General features: G+C 37.7%; 1 protein-coding gene and 1 long non-coding RNA gene across 2 annotated transcripts; one reads left to right on the forward strand and one right to left on the reverse strand.

Moving 5' to 3' along the window:
- The first annotated feature begins 1,302 nt into the window (after positions 1–1,302).
- Positions 1,303–8,576, forward strand: LOC147292041 (glycosyltransferase-like KOBITO 1). The gene is made up of 11 exons (XM_086237876.1): positions 1,303–1,706; positions 3,234–3,383; positions 3,544–3,596; positions 3,850–3,958; positions 4,084–4,218; positions 4,386–4,430; positions 5,258–5,445; positions 5,529–5,670; positions 6,115–6,161; positions 6,326–6,413; positions 7,836–8,576. The coding sequence occupies exons 1-11, from the start codon at positions 1,353–1,355 to the stop codon at positions 8,118–8,120; spliced, it is 1,596 nt and encodes a 531-aa protein (XP_086094002.1). The 5' UTR covers positions 1,303–1,352; the 3' UTR covers positions 8,121–8,576.
- A 970-nt stretch (positions 8,577–9,546) lies between these two features.
- LOC147292042 (uncharacterized) lies at positions 9,547–19,842 on the reverse strand. Its single transcript, XR_015121362.1, has 3 exons — positions 19,800–19,842; positions 15,223–15,749; positions 9,547–10,010 (listed from the first exon to the last, which is right to left on the reverse strand). It is a non-coding gene; the product is annotated as an uncharacterized LOC147292042 (long non-coding RNA).
- Between the last annotated feature and the right edge of the window lie 245 nt (positions 19,843–20,087).

Here is a 20,087-nt window from a genome sequence, read left to right on the forward strand (position 1 = left end):
AGAAACTGGAAATCTAATGACTACACTCACTACAACTCATTATGATGGAACAGGAAGTGTTCGGGAACACATCAAGAAGTTAATTGACCTCAGCTGAAAACTCACTTCCCTAGAGGTTAACATATCCAATCATTTCCTTGTTCATTTTGCTCTCAATTCTATTCCACCTGCATATGACCAACTCAAGGCCAGCTACAATACTCAAAAAGAAAAATGGAGTTTGGATGAGTTGATAGCTATCTGTGTGCAAGAAGAAGAAAGACTGAAAATAATGAAGGGCAAATTTGTCCATTTGGTCACTCATAATCAGCCAAAAAAAGGGGAACTCGACAAACAATAAAAACTGGAAGTTAGCTGGGTCCTATAACTGGAATTCTTGAAAATTTCGATAAACCCAAAAAATTCCAAAAATGAATTTGATAATTATCAGATTCCCATAGTGACAAACCAAAATTACATAAATCTTTTCATTCATATCTACACCAGTTACTCATTCAAACTCTTTTCGTCTAGGTGTGTGGAAGAAGATGGAGGAGTTCTTGGCAGGAACCGAAGTTAAGATATGAGAGTCCAAATGCAATGTGCAAAATAGAGTTAAGAAGATTATCACATGAAAATTAATATTAAGGCCTTAAATCAAATCAAATTTGAGAAAGAAATTGAGGGTCTATTTTTTACGTCTCCATTCAAAGATCATTCTTACAAAAAAAAATCAGAAAAAAAGAAAACTTTTAACCATTTAACCATTTGATTAAACAATTATCATTTATTCCATCAAAACTAAGGGGGGTGTTCCCAACTTAAATTTCAAAGGATGTTAAAATTTATAAAATCTATAAAAATGAGAATTGACTAGAATTTTCATAGAATTTGTTATGTGTAAAAAATGTATTAAAATCCATTAAAATCTTTCATTTAATGAAATTTATGACTTTTTGAGGATACTTAGATTTCATTAGAATTCATTAAAATCTGAGTTGGGAACATCTATATTTTATTGGACATTTAAAATCTAATAAAATCTAAGTTTAGGACACCTTTTAAATATTTTAGAATTATTTAATTTCTTTTTTCAGAAGTAATCCTTGATAAACACTTAAAAAATAAACGACTTCATCGACAATTTAAATGAAATTGTAAAAAAGTGGCGAAAAAAAAAAATTTGAAATCGTAAAAAAAGAATTTTTAAATAAGAAAAATTATAACGGATGTACGCTCACACTCTGGTAAGATTTCCTCACGGACCTCACATATGAATATATGATATGGTCACATTTATTTAAAACACCCTCTCCAAGACTCCCAGTTAAGCTGCGAAGAGTATCTGACTCTCCCCATTTCGCATAACCACAATGACCAACCACCACCTCCACCTCCACGCGCCACTCCGCTCAACTCCACAATCCTCCTCCTCATCTCAAACGTCCTTTACATCGAAGCTCCTCCTCCTCCTCACTCTCCTCCCTCTCTCTCTCGCCGCCATAGCTTTCGTCCTCCAATGGCGTGGCGGTATCTCCGACCCCACCACTCGCTGGTCCCCACCTGGGTCCCACCACCTCTTCCCCGGCATGGACGCGTCTCCTCTCTCCTCCGCCGCCGTCCACTCTTCGTCGTCCGATTGCGTCAATCTTGGCCGTAGCGCCTCGCCTTCGTTTCCCTACTATCAGAACTGGAAGTTTGATTCTGTGTCCAATTTGAGACCAAAGGTTGGGTGTTTCAGTGGCTTTTGTTTTTTCTTTTGGATTTTGAGATTGATCTGGTTCTGGGTTTTGCTTGTTATAGCTTTGGGTTTAGTGGGTTTTTACTACTGTGTTTGAAAAGCTTTGTTTTTCTGTAAAATTGGTGACCGTCGGATCTGTATCTAGATTTTGCTTTGTATGGATTGAAGTTTACGGGCCTTAGATTTGTTTTGAGGCTGTTTATGTGTGGTGACTTTTCTTTTTTGGATGAAGGAGTTGTGTAAACCTTGCATTTTATAATTATTGGTGCAATGCTGGTTGACTAATAGATCGTTTATGTTGGTATGCTCTTGTTTGGAACATGGATCATGTGGTTTGGCTTTATTATTTTTTTTATGTGTTTTTATTTTTATTTTTATTGATTGGTTGAACAGTTTTCGGTGGGTATTAGGTTTGATTTGTTGGCACATTGATTAAGCAATAGTTTTGTTGCTGAGAAACTAGGAGCCAGCAAGTTTTATTATAGGTCTTGAATTTTCTCTTAGAGCGGAGCTTCTGATTTTTCACTTGAATCATGGATTCTTGGATTGTTAATTTTCTTTTTTAAGATAGATAATACAGCAAGTTGCTTCAATAAATTGAGGCAAATATGTAGGGATCAGCGAAAGTTAGAACAGAAGTAACCCAAAAATACAAAACAAAAGGCTATAACAGAAGTGGATTTTGTTGCACCATAGTAGCTGCTTCTGCGTGTAATATGGGTACATATATAGGCTTTGATCTTCACTGGAGATCACATATGACGGCTGAGTTTCCATATTATCATTACTCGAAGCACTTACGATTCAAATGCTTTGAACTATGAACCAATTTTATCCATTTTCTGGCAACACCAACTCAGCCTTGCTTTCCAATTAGACTTGTGAAGAAGGGATCTTTTCTGAATTAAACCCACCATGCGGGTCCTGCTCTGGAGATCAAACATGTCAAATGGCAAGTCAAGTGATTCTGCACAATCCAAGAATACAGGAAAGACCATAAGTTCTTCAAGTCATGGAAAGTAATGGAGACTTAGCCACAGCTATTTAATGAGTGTTATATGTTGTTATAACTTACAAGGTGATGTAGAAGCACGGGCAACTTGGGTATTGAAATAGATGAACACAATACAATTGCTACACTGGCAACTTTGCAGCCTGTTCTGCAGACGCCCAGTGAGAACATGATAACACAGTCATTTTCGTGTTAGACTTTATGGTACCAGTATATAGAGTGAATCCTTGGCTAGTAGAACTTGACTATATGAGTCAGTTATCATTTGACTTTTTCTATTCTAATTCTTTTAACAGTGTGATGATCTGGATTCAATGTGATCTCCTGTTTCATTTTGTATAACACTTTTGATAACATTTCATGTACCACAGTTGTTTGGATGATGGATGATGGTTGTTAAGTAATGAGTACTTCATTTTAATATCAACACAATAGACACTTTAGTGGAATGAATTCTTCCTTCTATTAATGAGTTACTGTTGTTTGATTCACTGTGTGCAGATATGTATTACTACAAGTACGTCAGCTGGCTTAGATCAGATTTTACCATGGATGTTCTATCATAAGGTTATTGGAGTTACTACCTTTTTTCTTTTTGTGGAAAGTAAGGCTGCATCTCCTGAAGTATCTATAGTTCTGGAGTCAATTCCTGTGAGTTACAATCTACTTTGCTCTTATGTTCTGCTTAGTTGCCTCCTTCTCTCCTTTTTCCCAGTCTATTTTTTTTCTTTTTCAAATGCATTTACTTTTATTTCTACCATGTTTAATGTTGTGAACTTTTTTTACGACAAATTTTGTGGTACTTTCTCAGGGAGTAAAAGTGATATACAGAACAAAAGAGCTTGAGGAGCAACAAGCTAATAGGTGAGTTGATTTTGCCACTTTTTCTGCTTTTAACCACTCTCATGCTTACTGCTAATGGAGTCTTCTTCTATTTATTGTTTATACTCCTGGAAGTTTAGCCTCTTTCCTTCATTGTGATTAACATAATCAACATTGCTAAATGCTTCAACATTTTTCTTATGTTTACCTCTTTAGTTGTTTGTCATATATATATATATATGTATATATTCATTCATTTCCTTGTATTTGCGCTTCTTGTTTTTGGTACCACCAGCCGGATTTGGAATGAGACGTGGCTGTCAAGTTTCTTTTACAAACCTTGCAATTATGAGCTATTTGTGAAGCAATCACTCAATATGGAGATGGCTATTGTCATGGCAAGGGTATGAAATGTTTTATTTCTGATGTTACTGATTCGTCTGTTGTTATTTTTACCTTTTGATACAAGGTTTTTTGATTTCCTTCTTTTTCTTTTTGCTTGGAACTTTCTCTTGCACATACACATCAGGATGCTGGAGTGGACTGGATAATTCATCTTGACACTGATGAGTTACTACACCCAGCTGGTGCCAGTGAGTATTCTTTGAGGAAGCTGCTGCTTGATGTGCCTGGGAATGTGGATATGGTTATTTTCCCAAACTATGTAAGTGAAATTGTTTAAGTGCTTTTAAATTGTGTGGTAGGTGGTTAAAATAAATTGGGACTTGTAAAGATGATTATGCATGTTAATGTTATTATTTTTCTGTATTGTCTGCTGTTTATGCTAGTTATTCGGCAATATAAACTAACTGTGGTATTTGTATTGAGTAGGAGAGCAGTGTTGAACGAGATGATATTAAGGAACCTTTTACTGAGGTGAATTTCCCCTAATGTCCACCATTATTTCTTTTCACTTGGTTCAATAGATTTCATTAGCTTTCTGAAGGGCAACAATTATGATGTTGATATTTCATTTGGGTCTTATAGACAATAAAATATTGTACATGTCATATGATACTGCCTGTCCACCTCGAAAAGTCTTATCATGCATAACGTAGTTATTAATTTTTAATTAGTCTGTAATCTTATCCTTAGTCTTAGAGTTTACATGCTGGAATATGGCATTATATTGTTTGCCCAGTTGAACTATGCAAGGACAAAGTTGTCCTTGCACATTTGATGTCATGTTTTATATGTCCTTGCACATTTGATGTCGTGTTTTATATCTGACTGAATGGATCACACACACAAACCCTTGATGTCGTTTGTTTATATCCGACTTAATGGATCAGACTGACCTTTTTATACTAATGTTTACCCAAGAACATCAAAAGATTCCAACTTGTAAGTAAACCGTCTATTACCTTGATATGCCCCCATTTTCAAGTAGACATAAAGCGTGGAAGTCAATGTGTTGTTAGTTAAACTAAGGGTGTATTGTTTGGAGAGAAGTGGATAGGGGTGGAATTCGAAGGACTATATGAAATGGGGTTTGCTGCATAAGGATTTGGTAGTTATGAGCTGTAGGAATATCTTTCTTAGTGGTTGGTACATCCAGAATGGGAAATGTGCTTTAGAAATCTTTCCTTGTGGATTTTAGAAATGCTGCATTTCATCTTTATTATATTGCTTATTTATATTTCATTTCAATTAGCATAATATGGTCTTTGATCTATGTTTTGTTCTTGTATCTACAAAAACAGGTATCCATGTTTAAGAAGAATTACGACCATGTACCAAAAGATACATACTTTGGCATGTACAAAGAATCAACTCGTGGTAACCCAAACTACTTTTTGACTTATGGAAATGGGAAAGCAGCCGCTCGAATCCAAGATCATCTCCGTCCTAATGGTGCACACAGATGGCACAATTATATGAAAACTCCAAAGTACAGTATTTTATATTTGAAGGAGCTGTGTTTTTCATTTAACATATTGGTCGCAGTAATCTTATTTCTTGTATTTCTCTTAGTGAGGTCAAACTGGAAGAGGCTGCTGTTCTACACTACACATATGCCAGATTTTCAGACTTAACGTCTAGACGAGATCGGTGTGGCTGCAAGCCTACAAGGGAAGATGTCAAAAGATGCTTTATGTTGGAATTTGACAGATCTGTGAGTTCAATGCTTTATTTAGTTCTTGTTAATCCCTTAACTTCCTTTACAGGATTATCAAGCACATGAAGTTCTATAAATGAAACTAACTAGTTGGCCCATGTGGAACAAAGTTATTAGTGTGACCATTGGAAGGTGTTAAGGTATTCTTTAAAGGGCCCAATATAGAGAGGGAAAGTTGACTAGGGATATTGATCAACTGATGCTGAGGATATACCTGAAGCCTAGGAGAGTGTAATATGGCAATAAGAATAGATATTGTTGCAATATGTATGATAGTGGACTTTCGTCTTTTACTTTTTATTGCCCCGTTCTTTTTTCTTAAACTTTTTATTTCCCCTTTCATTTGTTCCTGGTTTTCCCTTTTCTTTTGGTAACAATGGTCATAACCCGTTTCTATTGAGCTAACTCTTTCATATACTAACTAAGCAATTAGCATTACAGGCATTCATAATTGCTTCAACTGCAACCAAGGACGAAATGCTGAAATGGTAAATTTTTTATTGCAGAACTTTGTTGTTTACGTTTATCTTCATCCAAACTGTATTAATTCAAATTCTGTAAATTTGTGAGTGAACCATTGGCATTAGCTTGCTCTTTCATTTTTTGATCCTTTATTGTGGATTAATGTTTGGTCCCTCTGCTTCTGTTCTAGGTACCACGAACACATTGTATGGGATGACAAAGACATAAAAATGAAACTTTTGAGAAAAGGCATTATGACTCGAATATATGCTCCCATGGTAAGCGTGTTTATAAATATTGTTCTTCCCACCAAAAGTTAAATGAAAAACAGGTGCAAAAAGAATCAAAATAACAGTTACCCACCAAAATAGCGGATCACAAATATTATCGCATAATGTAGAGGAAACATTTGAATTTGACTAGTATTTAGTGTAATTGCAGTTTGCATAATGTGATATATTGTGAATGTATTTTTATATAATGTGAAAAATAAAACCAAAGAATCTGAGAATCATATAAATGCACAAATAATAACATTTTTATCTCACAGTCTCACCCATTGTCTTTCCACATTTCTTTGCAGTTCTCTTATTTCTCTCCTGTTTTCAACTTCTCGTTGGTCTCATCGTCGTTTTCTTCTTTTCAACCGTCTTTTGTTCTTTTGCTTTCAGTTCGCCGTTGTTTCCCACCTCATTAAGTTCTCATTGTTCTTACACCATCTGTTTTTTCCTTTGAATCTCACCAATGCTCACTGTATTTTCTTCCTTTGCTCTCTCCAGTGGTCTGTCCTCTATTTCTCATCAGCATCAGAAGACAGACCATTTATAGTGGACCTTAAGTAATGCATATTTTTGTTTTCCTGAAATTTCAGTCTGTACTTGTTGCTGATTAAATAATTGAATTTTTTTTAAGGGTTTAAGGTTTGAAATTTTGTTACAAATTTTGCAAAAGTTTCGAAAGTGCGTACATAAAACTTTTTATTGTGTTAATATATAGAGATGTTCTGTTGTTGATTATATGAAATAATTGAAATTTCAGTACTTAAAACTTAATGGTTTTAGTTTTAAATACTGAAATTTCAATTATTTCAAACAATCAACAATAGAAACAAGTCTAAAATTTAAGACAATGTAAGAAGTACTGAAATTTCAAACAATTTGACAAGTTTAAAGCTTAAATAAAATTTTAATTATTTAATTATAGACAAATACAGACTGAAATTTTAGAAAAGAATAAAGTTTTAAATATTATGTGAGATTCACTAGCTTCGAGTGCCAAGAAAAAAAAGACTGATAGACCACTAGGAGGAAGTTAATTTGATAGTTGAAAGTGGGTTGTCTTTATCTATAAGTTTCAAAGAATTTAAAGTTAATAATTATCAAATTCTTTTCTAGATGTTTGTTTATATTTGAGAATAATTCAACTCATGTAATAAACAAACGAAAGTTCAATTTTTATGTAGTAAAAAAAAATGACAATGTCCAAAACCTAACGTCACACAAAACACAAATGAGTTGGTTTTATATACTAGAATATATATATATTTATATATGTACATATATACATGCCCCTTCTATAGAGCGATCCCTCCCTTAAATAAGGGATCTCTTGTGGAGCCCACTCCGCATTGTATTTTGATGGTCAAAACCATCTAGGTTTTATCTATTTTGTTTCATCATTTCTCTTATTTTACATCTCAGGCCATAATACAAGGACTAAGGGAGTCAGGAGTCTTCAGCTCTGTTATAGCATCTGCCCCAGCAACTCTATCAAAGGAAAAGTTTTTGTTGGCAATTGACAGTAGTAACTCCTCTAGAGCTGTTGCCTCTGAATCCCACCCCTCGAGGAAGATTGGTAGAAGCAGAGAGAGTAAGGCTACTGCCAGGAAGACCTTGGATATTGAAGCTGCTGAATTTCAAGAAGTAGCTGTTCCACCATTGTCACCCCCTGTAGTGGATAATAACCATCTCAATGTGGAAGTGTAATAGATCTCATAGCATGATTGCTTCTTCTTCTTCTTCTTCTTCTTCTTTTTCTTAGTGTGAACAAGTTGGATGATGCGAAGAATCAGGAGAGAAAGGAAAAAGAGCAAGCAGACTTGTTGTGGGGGGTTCAATTTGGGTTAATTGGTTCTTCCCGATCATTATCCAAGCGTGGTGAAAAATTTATAGAGAGGCTTGGTCAGGCCACTTTAAACTTAGCGAGTTGGGTGCAAGAAGGAAATCTCGGTGCCTAATCGCTGTGTATAGATAGAAACCTGTTTCGTGACTCAAAAGTAAGAGATTATTTGAACAATTGGGCTGTTCTATATCATGTAGATAGAGAGTTATCTCTACGTATACTATGTAAAATTGGACTTAGTACTTTTATTATTTGTGATGCTGAAAAAACAGACTTGACCATGTAAAATTTTGTGATGAAGGAAAATAGCCATTTGAATCTTGCAATCATTATGTTTTTTGCTTAACTCTATATTATACCTGCAGTCTCATTATATAGAGTGTTATGAATGTGTTGTTTTATAACAAGCAAGTGTGCTATTGTCGATGCAATTACTGCTTAAGTCTCACTTTCGTCTCGTGTATCTATCAATTTGTTACAGTAGTTTCAAAATCCGACAATTAGGTACACAATGATTAATGTTCCGTTTGACTATTACATTCCTCCATTAACGTTTCATCAAGTTTGCCATTATTTGCTTACATGACACCAATGGACCTATGAATTTGATGAAAAATATGCCACGTGGCTAAAAAGTATTGCCATAAAGACTGAAAAAAAAAATTATAAATTTTACTGAAAAAAAAAAAAACAATTATAAATTTGAAAATTCAAGTAGAAATTGTTAAGCAGCTACTTATCTTCCAATTTCGATTCAATACTCAAAATGCTCACAAACTCAAACTTAAACTCTCACTCACTCTCATCCATCATTCTTTTGTAATCTCTCCGACCCTCTTCCTCGACAAAGAATGGTGGAAGCGTAATCTCTCCCACCTTCTTTCAATTTAAATGCCCATGCTTTTTATTAACTTTTAAATTTATTTTATAAATTAATAAGTAATTAAATTTTAGTTGTGCTGAATTATGTAAACTTTAGGGCAACACAATGACTGGCAGTCACCCCCAAAATCTGAGTGTAGCATAGTCGCATAGATCACCCAACACAACCTGACCATACATCCAGTCAAGCATCTTTCTCCTCTAAGGGCCTGTTTGGTTCGCGAGATGAATTATTTGGGAATGTTATACCCTTCCTCATTCCAGGGGAATGAGAATGAATAATTCCCATTATAGTATTTGGAAATGTCGGTAATGGTAACAAATAAATAACTTTAACGAGGGTAGCTTGGTCATAAAAAAATGCAATAAATGCTTTCTCATAAAGGGGAGATTGCATACCCAAGGGGGCTTAAGGGTATCAGATGCCCCCTACATTGGTATCTGAAACTCATGTGGAGGGCAACAGATTCCCACCAATGCACATACCAAACATTGGAATAAGATCTTATACTCATAACCAAGCTCCAAAACAGTGAACCAAGCGGGCCCTAAGTGCTAAACCACAACAAACGTAAACATTCTTGTTTGAATAATTTATAGGGTTGACCTGATTAGGAATCCAAGAATCGTCTCTCTCTAGTCAGAGATTCTCTCTCTAGAGAATGAGATTTTCTTTGCGCCCTTGTGGTGTTTCTTCGTGAGCTTAGTCTCATCTTGTTTTTTCCTTTTGATTTTTGTCATATTCCTTTGTTTCTCCACTCACTCTTCTCTATTCTCTCGCTGCTCTTTAGTTTCGTTTCTTCATCTTCTTGCACTGTGATTTCTTGAATTGTTTTCTTCCATATGTGATTTCATTTCTGGGTTTTGTGGTCCTCCTGATAAGATCACTATGACTTTCTCAATCACAATTAGTTACAATTTACTGTTATTTACAATTTACTGCTTTACAATTTTAATGGGTGTATTGGGGACACGTGGCTGGGGACTGAGAGCAAAGTAGAGAGATGCTTTTATACACAACGGTTTTCTTGGGACATCAGTCATGTAATTGGTGTGAATGAATTAATAGAGAATTCTCTGGAGCTTGCTCCTTATCTCCATCTTCATCTTCGTCATTTCATCCATCATCTTCCTCTTGCATATAGGTTTAAGGTTGAAAGGGTCCTATTATTTGGTATCAGCCAGTCTAGGTCCTCTGTTCCCTTCCTTGCATGCCCCGTTATCTGACCCGTTCTCGCAAAATGGACAACCGTCTTACCACCATTGAAGCTTCCATCGAATCCCTTACCTCTGGCCTCAATGATCTTCGCGATTCCCTTCCAGCGACGATCGCCACTCAGCTTGGCCCGTACTTCGCTCGACTACATCGCGATCTCGTTCCGGATGGTGGCGATGTGGTGGATGATGAGACAGACCCAGCGGTCCGTTTTCGTCGGCATTTCGATGTCGATCGGGGTGCGCCGCCGCGTCCCCCATGGCAACAACGGATTGATTTTCCCCGATTCCTAGATGGGGATGACCCATTAGCCTGGGTTTATAGGGCAGAACAATTCTTCACTTTCTATAACATCCCGGAACATCAGAAGGTAGTCACTGTCTCATTGAACATGGAGGGTGAGGCGTTGCAATGGTTTAGGTGGATGGATTGCCTCGTTACCACACCTCGTTGGGAGGATTTCACAAGAGTTTTTTGTCGGGAATTTGGGCCATCAGAGTTCGACGATAGTGCGGAGGCTCTCTTCAAGCTCAAACAAACCGGTAATCTTAAGGATTATATCTCTGACTTTCGACGATTAGCAAATCGTACAAGAGAGATTGGTCCAGTTTTACTTAAGAGCTGTTTTTTGGGTGGGTTACAGAAAGAATTGAGATATGATGTTAAGCTACTTAAGCCGGCTACTGTTCATGATGCCATAGCTATAGCTGTTCAACTTGATACCAAGCTCTCTGAGTTAAAATTGGGTATTCCAAAAGCTATCACCAACCCCAAACCCCAACCCTTAGCTTCGTTACCAATTCCAAAGCCCATTTATAATCAAAGTGGTCCAGCTCAAAACACAGGGCACTTACCTTTTAAGAAACTCACTCCAGAAGAAGTACAAAATAAGAAGTCCAAGGGTTTGTGTTTCTACTGTGATGAAAGGTATATGTGAGGGCACAAGTGCAATCGGAAACAACTATTGCTGCTGGATGTGACTTTTGAAGAGGAGGAATTTGAGTTACCTGATATTGAAGATAATAGTGAAGGAAGTAGTGAACCAACAGCAGAATTACAACATATGGAACTTAGTGAATGTGCATTCTATGGTACATCTGCTAAGAGTTCCATAAGGACCATGAAGGTCTGGGGATTACTTAAGAATCAACCAGTGAGGATTCTCTTAGACTCGGGTAGCACTCACAACTTTGTTGACTCCAGATTGCTTAAGAGATGGGGTTGGCATGCTCATAGTACATCTGAGTTTGAAGTAATGATTGCTGATGGGGGGACAGTGAGAAGTAAAGGGTGTTTGCAGGCTCCATTGTCAATGGGTGGTTACAAGTGTCAAGTGGATATGTATTCATTGCCATTGGGAGGTTGTGATGTTGTTTTGGGAGTTCAGTGGCTATCAACAGTGAGTCCTGTTTTGTGGGATTTTCAACTTCTCACCATGGAATTTAATGTTGGCAAGGTGAGGCACAGAATTGAGAGTAAGGATACCAATGACCCTCAAGCTCCACTAGTACAGGTGGCAACACTGCATCAGATTGAGAAAATTTTGCAAACTTCAAGTTTGGGTATCCTATTGTATTCACTGGAATCCAAGTCTATGGAGTATAGTGACTTAACTTCTCAGCAATTGGAAGAGTTGCAAGAAGTGTTAGCTGCATATGATCAGGTCTTCCAAACTCCAACTACTCTACCGCCCTCAAGACCACATAATCACAGGATTCCACTCATTCCAGGATCCAAAACACCTAGCATTAGACCATATCATTATGGTCCCTTGCAAAAAACAGAAATTGAAAAAGCTGTTCAAGAACTTCTTAATTTTGGCTTCATCAGGGCTAGTCATAGTCCTTTCTCGTCACCAGTGTTATTAGTCAAAAAGAAGGAGGGCACATGGAGGATGTGCATGGATTATAGGGAGCTAAACCAAGCCACAATCAAAGATAAGTACCCCATACCTTTGATTGATGATCTATTGGTTGAATTGCATGGAGCTAGATATTTCACTAAATTGGACTTGAGATCCGGGTATCACCAAATTAGGATGAATCCTTCAGATATTGAAAAAACTGCATTCAGGACACATGAAGGCCACTATGAGTTTTTGGTCATGCCTTTTGGGTTGACCAATGCCCCTGCCACTTTTCAAAACCTTATAAATGATGTGTTTAGACCCTACCTCAGGAAGTTCATTTTGGTCTTTTTTGATGATATATTGATCTATAGTAGGAATTGGGAGGAGCATTTAACCCACTTACAACAAACTTTCCATATACTACATGAGAATCAGCTCTTTGTTAAAAAACAAAAATGTGCTTTTGGCCAAAGCAAAGTGGAATACCTTGGCCATATTATATCCAGAGATGGGGTAGCAGCTGATCCATCCAAACTGCAGGCAATTGTTGATTGGCCAATTCCTACCACAGTCAAGGAGCTCAGGGGATTTTTAGGATTGACAGGTTATTATAGGAAATTTGTTCCTGGCTATGGAAAAATTTGTCAACCACTATACCAATTAACAAAGAAGAAGGGTTTTAACTGGACTGAAACAGCAACTGCAGCATTTCAACGACTCAAGGAGATAATGACTTCACCACAGGTCCTAGCTCTTCCTAATTTTGACTTACCTTTTGAGATTGAGTGTGATGCCTCGGGTAATGGTATAGGAGCAGTGCTGCAGCAGCAAGGCAGACCAATAGCATTTGCTAGTCAAGCTTTGGGGCCAAGGAATCAAGCCTTATCAACATATGAGAGGGAATTAATAGCAATTGTATATGCTGTGAAGAAATGGCAAAGTTACTTGCAAGGGAGGCACTTTGTAATTAAAACCGATCACAATAGCCTTAAGTTCTTCCTAAACCAAAGAGCCAATACTCCATTTCAGCAAAAGTGGGTTGCAAAATTATTGGGGTTTGATTATGAGATTCAGTATAAGCACGGTGTTGAAAATGTGGTTGCTGATGCCCTCTCTAGAGTCCAAGGTTCCGAGCAGCTACATGAAGATCCCATTGAGTCCAAGTTTGAATGTAAGGCCATATCTTATCCTTATTTTGGATGGGTTGATGAGTTGAGACGACATGTGGAACAAGACAATTGGATAATTAACAAGCTGCAAGAATTGAGTAACTTGGATCCTACAATGGCTAGTACTGATTCAAAGCTCAGGAAGTTTCATGTTGACAATGGTTTTCTCAAATACCAGTCAAGGATTGTGTTAAGCCCCACTTCACCTTGGAGAATTAGAATCTTTGAGGAGCACCATTCTACTCCTACTGCAGGACACCCTGGAATACTGAAGACTTATCACAGAATGAAAAGGGGATTTTATTGGCATGGTATGAAGAAAGATGTGAGGAAATGGGTGGCTGAGTGCGGAGTTTGTCAACAAAACAAATATGAAACCATAGCCCCACCTGGATTAATCCAACCTCTACCAATTCCAACACAAATTTGGACTGACATCAGCATGGACTTCATAGTAGGGTTGCCTAATTGCAAGGGAAAAACTGTGATTTATGTGGTAGTTGATAGGCTTACAAAATATGCTCATTTTGTGGCCTTATCTCATCCTTACACAGCAGTGACAGTGGCTCAAGTATTCATTGATCACATTTTCAAACTACATGGAATGCCTTCCACCATAGTAAGTGACAGAGACCCCATTTTTGTAAGTTCTTTCTGGAAGGAGATATTCAAGTTGCAGGGATCAAAACTGAATATGAGTTCAGGATACCACCCGCAGAGTGATGGACAAACTGAGGTTTTGAACAGATGTCTTAAGACTTATCTAAGGTGTTTCGCTGGATTTAAACCTAAGAGTTGGGTGAATTGGTTGTCTTGGGCAGAGTGGAGCTATAACACGGCATATCACACTGCTACCAAGAGCACACCATTTGAATTGGTTTATGGTTACAAACCTCCTCAGATCTCATCTTATGAGATTGGCTCAGCTAGGTTGGACTTGGTGGAACAAACCTTGGTTGAGAGAGACAAGGTACTGTCAATGCTGAGGACCAATTTGGAGAATGCACAGAATAGAATGAGAACTCAGGCCAACAAACATAGGACCGAGAGGGAATTTGAAGTTGGAGATTTTGTGTATCTCAGGTTAGTCCCATTCCAACTGCAGTCTTTGGCTTCACATTCATTTCACAAGCTCCATCCCAAGTTTTATGGACCATATGAGGTGACTGAAAAGATTGGCAAAGTGGCCTATAAACTCAAGCTTCCTGCAGGGACTAGGATCCATCCTGTGTTCCATGTTAGCTGCCTCAAAAAACATTTAGGAACTCATATCACACCCTCCTTGGTGCTGCCAATCATTACTAATGATGGATTGATGCAAACAGAGCCTCAAGCAGTGTTGCAAAGAAGGTTGTACAAGAAGGGAGATGCTGCAGGTGTTCAGATACTCGTCCATTGGAAGGGTAATGCAACAGAAGATGCCACTTGGGAAGATTTTGATGACTTTGTCACTAAATTTCCAAATTTTCAGTTTTGAGAGATTGCTTTATACAGATTATAGTTACATAATACAGAAGAACCTTGAGGACAAGGTCCAAGCGAAGGAGGGAATAGTTGATAAGATCACTATGACTTTCTCAATCACAATTAGTTACAATTTACTGTTATTTACAATTTACTGCTTTACAATTTTAATGGGTGTATTGGGGACACGTGGCTGGGGACTGAGAGCAAAGTAGAGAGATGCTTTTATACACAACGGTTTTCTTGGGACATCAGTCATGTAATTGGTGTGAATGAATTAATAGAGAATTCTCTGGAGCTTGCTCCTTATCTCCATCTTCATCTTCGTCATTTCATCCATCATCTTCCTCTTGCATATAGGTTTAAGGTTGAAAGGGTCCTATTACCTCCCATGGCTAATCACCCTGGATCTGTGGGAGCTGAGCTTCCTAATGAGCAAGTTACTTTGTTGGCATCTATAATTGCAGAGAAGTTGCCGAATCGGGGTTCGATTATTGGAATTCTTAGATCGGCATGGAAGGATTTTGGGGATTGCACGATTGTGCCTTTGAAGGATCATATCTTTTCTATTACATGTGAGAATGAGAGGGTTTCTACTCGGAACTTGCAGGGAGGGCCTTGGTCTGTCAAAGGCTTTTGTATGAGCATTATGCCTTGGCATGCGCATCAATCCATCAATGAAATTTGTTTTACTTTGGTTCCATACTGGGTGCAGATTGCAGATCTTCAAAGGGCTTAATGATTGTGCAGATTGCAAGGAAATTTAGGGCCAGATTGGGCACCGTTTTGGAAGTTGAGGATCCTGTGACTTTTCCCAGGGGCTTACGGCGTTTTTGTGTCAACGTTGATATTACTAAGCCATTTGTGGATGGTCTTCACATTCTTCTTGAGGATGAGGAGAATTCTTGGATCCCTGTAAGATATGAGCGTTTGTCATATTTTTGCTATAATTGTGGCAAATTGGGCCACTGTACCCAAATTGTGATGCAGAATTATGGTTAGATGATATTGGTAACATGAGGTATAATGAAAAACTACGTACGAACACTGCTATGAATCTCAGTTTTTTGGCAAAAAAGAAAGTGGTTAAGGAGAAGGATGACCTATGGAGTTCTTTGGGGGGCAAGAATGCTTCCAGTACTTCTATTGCTTCTGATAGTTTTTTGGACCTGAGTATTGAAATTCAGAAGTTGTGGTCTATCTGTTTAGCTAAGTCTACTAAGCCCATTTCTGAACAAGCTTCAACTTTCACTAATTTACCTAATGTTGCTCCTAAGCCTAATACTCCTGTGGAGCAAGCACTTACTACTTCAACACACTCGATGAGCAATGTGTTTGCTCAGTATACTGTTGAATTTCCTAAAGACTGTTCGATAAGTTTCAAAGGTTTTGAACCATCTCTCAAATTTGATGATACCATGTTTGAGTCTATTGGCACTGTTGTTAGCCTTGCTCAAGTTTTTTAATACTCTAAATCTAAAGAGGTTGGGGACTGAGAACTTAGACTCCACTCTAACTAAGAAAATGAGAGTTGATGATAGTCTACTTTGTTTATCTGGTCCTGTTGCCCCAATTAAAGCTTCAAAACTAACTACTTCTGGCAAGAAGAAAGGGAGGCCTAGGAAGGTGGCTCCATTTAAAGATATCACCAACACTGGTCTGCAAAGTGATTTTGAATCTTCTCTACTTGATATCCCTGTGTTTGGGGATGGTGTTTTCTCAACTATTGTTGATAAGGGTTGTGGTGGCTGGCCAAAATCAGCCACACGTTCCCAATGAGGCTTATTAGTTGGAACTGTCAGGGCATTGGGGCTGACCTAACAAAGAAGTCCCTCAAACAAATGAGGAAAAAATACAGTCCCTCCTTAGTTTTCCTCATGGAAACTAGGGGTAAGTCAGAAAAATTGGAAAAAACTAAAGAACAACATGGGTTTTTTGAGTAGCTACTATGTGGATCCTATTGGGCTTTATGGTGGTTTGGCACTGTGGTGGACACATGAGGTTGAGATGACTGTCTTGGATTCTTCTAAGAATCACATCAAATGCAAGGTGGTGGTTAAAGGCTCTAGAGACTCCTGGAGGCTTTTATGTATCTATGGCCCCCCCAATGATGGTGAGAAGCATGCCTTTTGGGATCACATGAACTTGCTTGCTCAGTCTATCAGAAAGGAATGGATTTGCCTTGGTGATTTGAATATGATGGCTTGGTCTTTTGAAAAAGAAGGGGTAATTTGTTTTTACCTAGGGAGCTCAATTTTCTTCAAAGTTTTATTAAGGATTCTAATCTTCTTGATCTAGGTTGCAGTGGACTTAAATTTACTTGGGTAAATAACCGAGATGGTGCTTGGGTCAAGGAAAGGTTGGGCAGAGCCTTAGTTTCTCCTAGCTGGATTTTTTTTAAGCCTAACACTCAGGTTATCAATTTACCTTATTTAGGGTCTGATCACTCACCTTTCCTGGTGGATACTGATTTTGATGAAAAGCTGTCTCCTAAATTGTTTAAATTTGAAGCTTTGTGGCTTTCAAATGATGAATGCATGGAGATGGTTGCTAATTCTTGGAAATCTTGTCCTAATGTTCCTTGGTCCGTTCAATGGGAGAAAAATCTTAGAATTTGTGCTGGAAACCTTACCAAATGGAGTAAGTAAGTGTTTGGAAACAACAAGAGGCAGCTAAATAGTCTTATTAAGGATCTTTCTTTGGAACAAAATATGCTAGCTAGTGTTTTGAATAAGACCAAAATTATCTCACTCACTGCCCAAATAAAACAATTTTGGGACAATGAGGAAATGTATTGGAAGCAACGTTCTATGGCTAACTGGCTATTTCATGGTGATAAAAATACGAAATTTTTCCATCTCTCTACACTTCAAAGGCGACAATTTAATAAAATTCTGAGCATTAAGGATGGAAATGGTGTTTGGCTTGAATCTGAGGAAGCTATTCAGAAAGGGTTTCTTGGTTATTTTAAGCAACTTTTTACCACTGATGGTCCTAGAGACTGGACCACTGCTCACTCTAGTGTAAAAAAGGTAGTTAGTGATGAGATGAATGCAATCTTAATTGCTCCAGTCACCATTGATGAAGTCAAAGCTGCAATTTTGATTTAGGTGCTTTGAAAGCACCTGGCCCTGATGGCTTTTCTGGGGTTTTCTATCATAAGTTTTGGGCTACTGTGCACAATGTAATTTGCAATGCCTTTAAGTCTTTTTTTGTAGATGGGATGATACTTCAATCTATGAATCAAACTAGGGTGGTGGTGATCCCTAAAGTTTCTTCTCCTGAGGACTTCTCTCAGTTCAGACCTATTGGCTGTTGTAATTTTTCTTACAAAATTATTTCTAAAGTCTTGGATAATAGACTAAAGATCATCCTCCCAAATTTGATTTCCCCTTTCCAAGGGGCTTTTGTGTCTCATAGACAAATTCAAGACAACATCTTCATTGCTCATGAAGTGTTTCACCACTTAAAGCTTAAGATATCAGGTTTAGTTGGGCAATTGGGCTTGAAAGTAGACATGAACAAAGCCTACGATCGTGTGGAATGGGATTTTCTTGAAGCTGTGATGCTTAAAATGGGGTTTGAAGTTCTTTGGATGAATTTGGTGATGCAATGTGTCCGAACTGTGACTCTTTCTATTCAAATAAATGGGAAGCTTGGCCCTAAGTTCTTTCCTTCAAGAGGTTTGTGACAGGGAGATCCCTTATCTCCCTATCTTTTTCTATTTGTGGGTGATGTGTTATCCCATATGATCTAGGATGCTAATTTGGAGGGCTCGTTAAAAGGAATTAAGCTTGGAAGAGGTGGTCCAGTCCTTACTCACCTCTTCTTTGCTGATGACTCTTTTTTTTTCTTAAAAGCTACAAGGGATAATTGTGTAGTTCTTGATGTCTTAAAGACATCTTTGAGGCATATTGCCTTGCTTCTGGACAAAGAATTAACTATTCTAAGTCATCACTTTTCTTCAGTCCCAACACCCCTGAGGAGAATATTCAGTGTATTTGCTCTACTTTGGGTATGGAAGCTACTACAAATCCTGGTAAATATCTTGGGTTGCCTACTGTTTGGGGTAGATCTAAAAAAGAGGCCTTAGCTTTTGTTAGAGATGTAGTTCTAAAGAAGCTTAAAAGTTGGAAACAGTCTTTTCTTTCTGCGGCTGGTAAAGAAATACTAATAAAGTCAGTTGCTACTACTATCTCAGCTTATCCTATGGCAGTTTTCAAATTCCCAAAATCTATTTGTGATGACATAAACTCTGCTATGGCTCAGTTTTGGTGGGGTCAAAAAGAAGAAGAAAAAAAGGTACACTGGCAAAATTGGAATAAATTGGGAAGATCCAAATCTGAGGGTGGGCTAGGCTTCATGAACTTAGAGGATTTCAATCTTGCCCTTCTTGCTAAACAGGCTTGGAGGTTAGTTTCGGAGCCGAACTCCCTTTGGGCTAGAACTTTGAAAAGTCTATATTTTCCTAGGACTGATTTTTGGAACGCTTCTAAGAGGGGCAGGTCCTCTTGGGCTTGGGCTAGCATTTTGGAAGGTAGAGATTTTCTAAAATCGGGGGCTCGGTGGCAAGTTATGGATGAAGTTTCTATTAATATTTGGAATGACATTTGGGTGCCTGGGACAACTTCTCCCATTCTTCCTTCACCTATTGTTGATGCTTCTGATCTTCTTAGGAAGGTTTGTGATATTATTCACTGGGGATCTAAGACTTGAAATTTTGATGATACATCTTTCTATATTTCTCCATCTTTGGAGCAAAGCATATCAAATATTCCAATTGGTTATGGCTCTCATGTGGATAGGCTGATTTGGCCTCATGTGAAATCTGGTTCTTATTCTGTGAGGTCAGGGTATTATTGGAGATATTCACAACGACCAATTCCAAATGCTTTTCATAACAACAACTCCAATCAGATTAATCCTCAGCTATGGAAATTAATTTGGAAAATGCAGTCCTTACCTAAAGTCCGTTTGTTCCTCTGGCGAGCGGTTTGTAATTCTTTCAATTAAGCATCCCTAACTATAGTGAAAACTAGAAAGTTTGATGAAAATTTAATGTAAAAGAGTAAAGGATGTGAAGAAAAACTATGAATGAATGAGGTATATATAAAGTTTTGGTTTTCCTAACAATTAGAAATTTAGGAGAATTTTTTTAATAAACTTCTAGGATCTTTTAGAATTTTCTGATATCTTTCATAATTTTATGAATTTTTTATGATTAAAACAAAACAATTTAACGGACACATGA

Source organism: Dryas octopetala, chromosome 3 (assembly GCF_963921425.1).
Source record: "Dryas octopetala chromosome 3, drDryOcto1.1, whole genome shotgun sequence".
In the NCBI taxonomy this organism is placed as follows: domain Eukaryota; kingdom Viridiplantae; phylum Streptophyta; class Magnoliopsida; order Rosales; family Rosaceae; genus Dryas; species Dryas octopetala.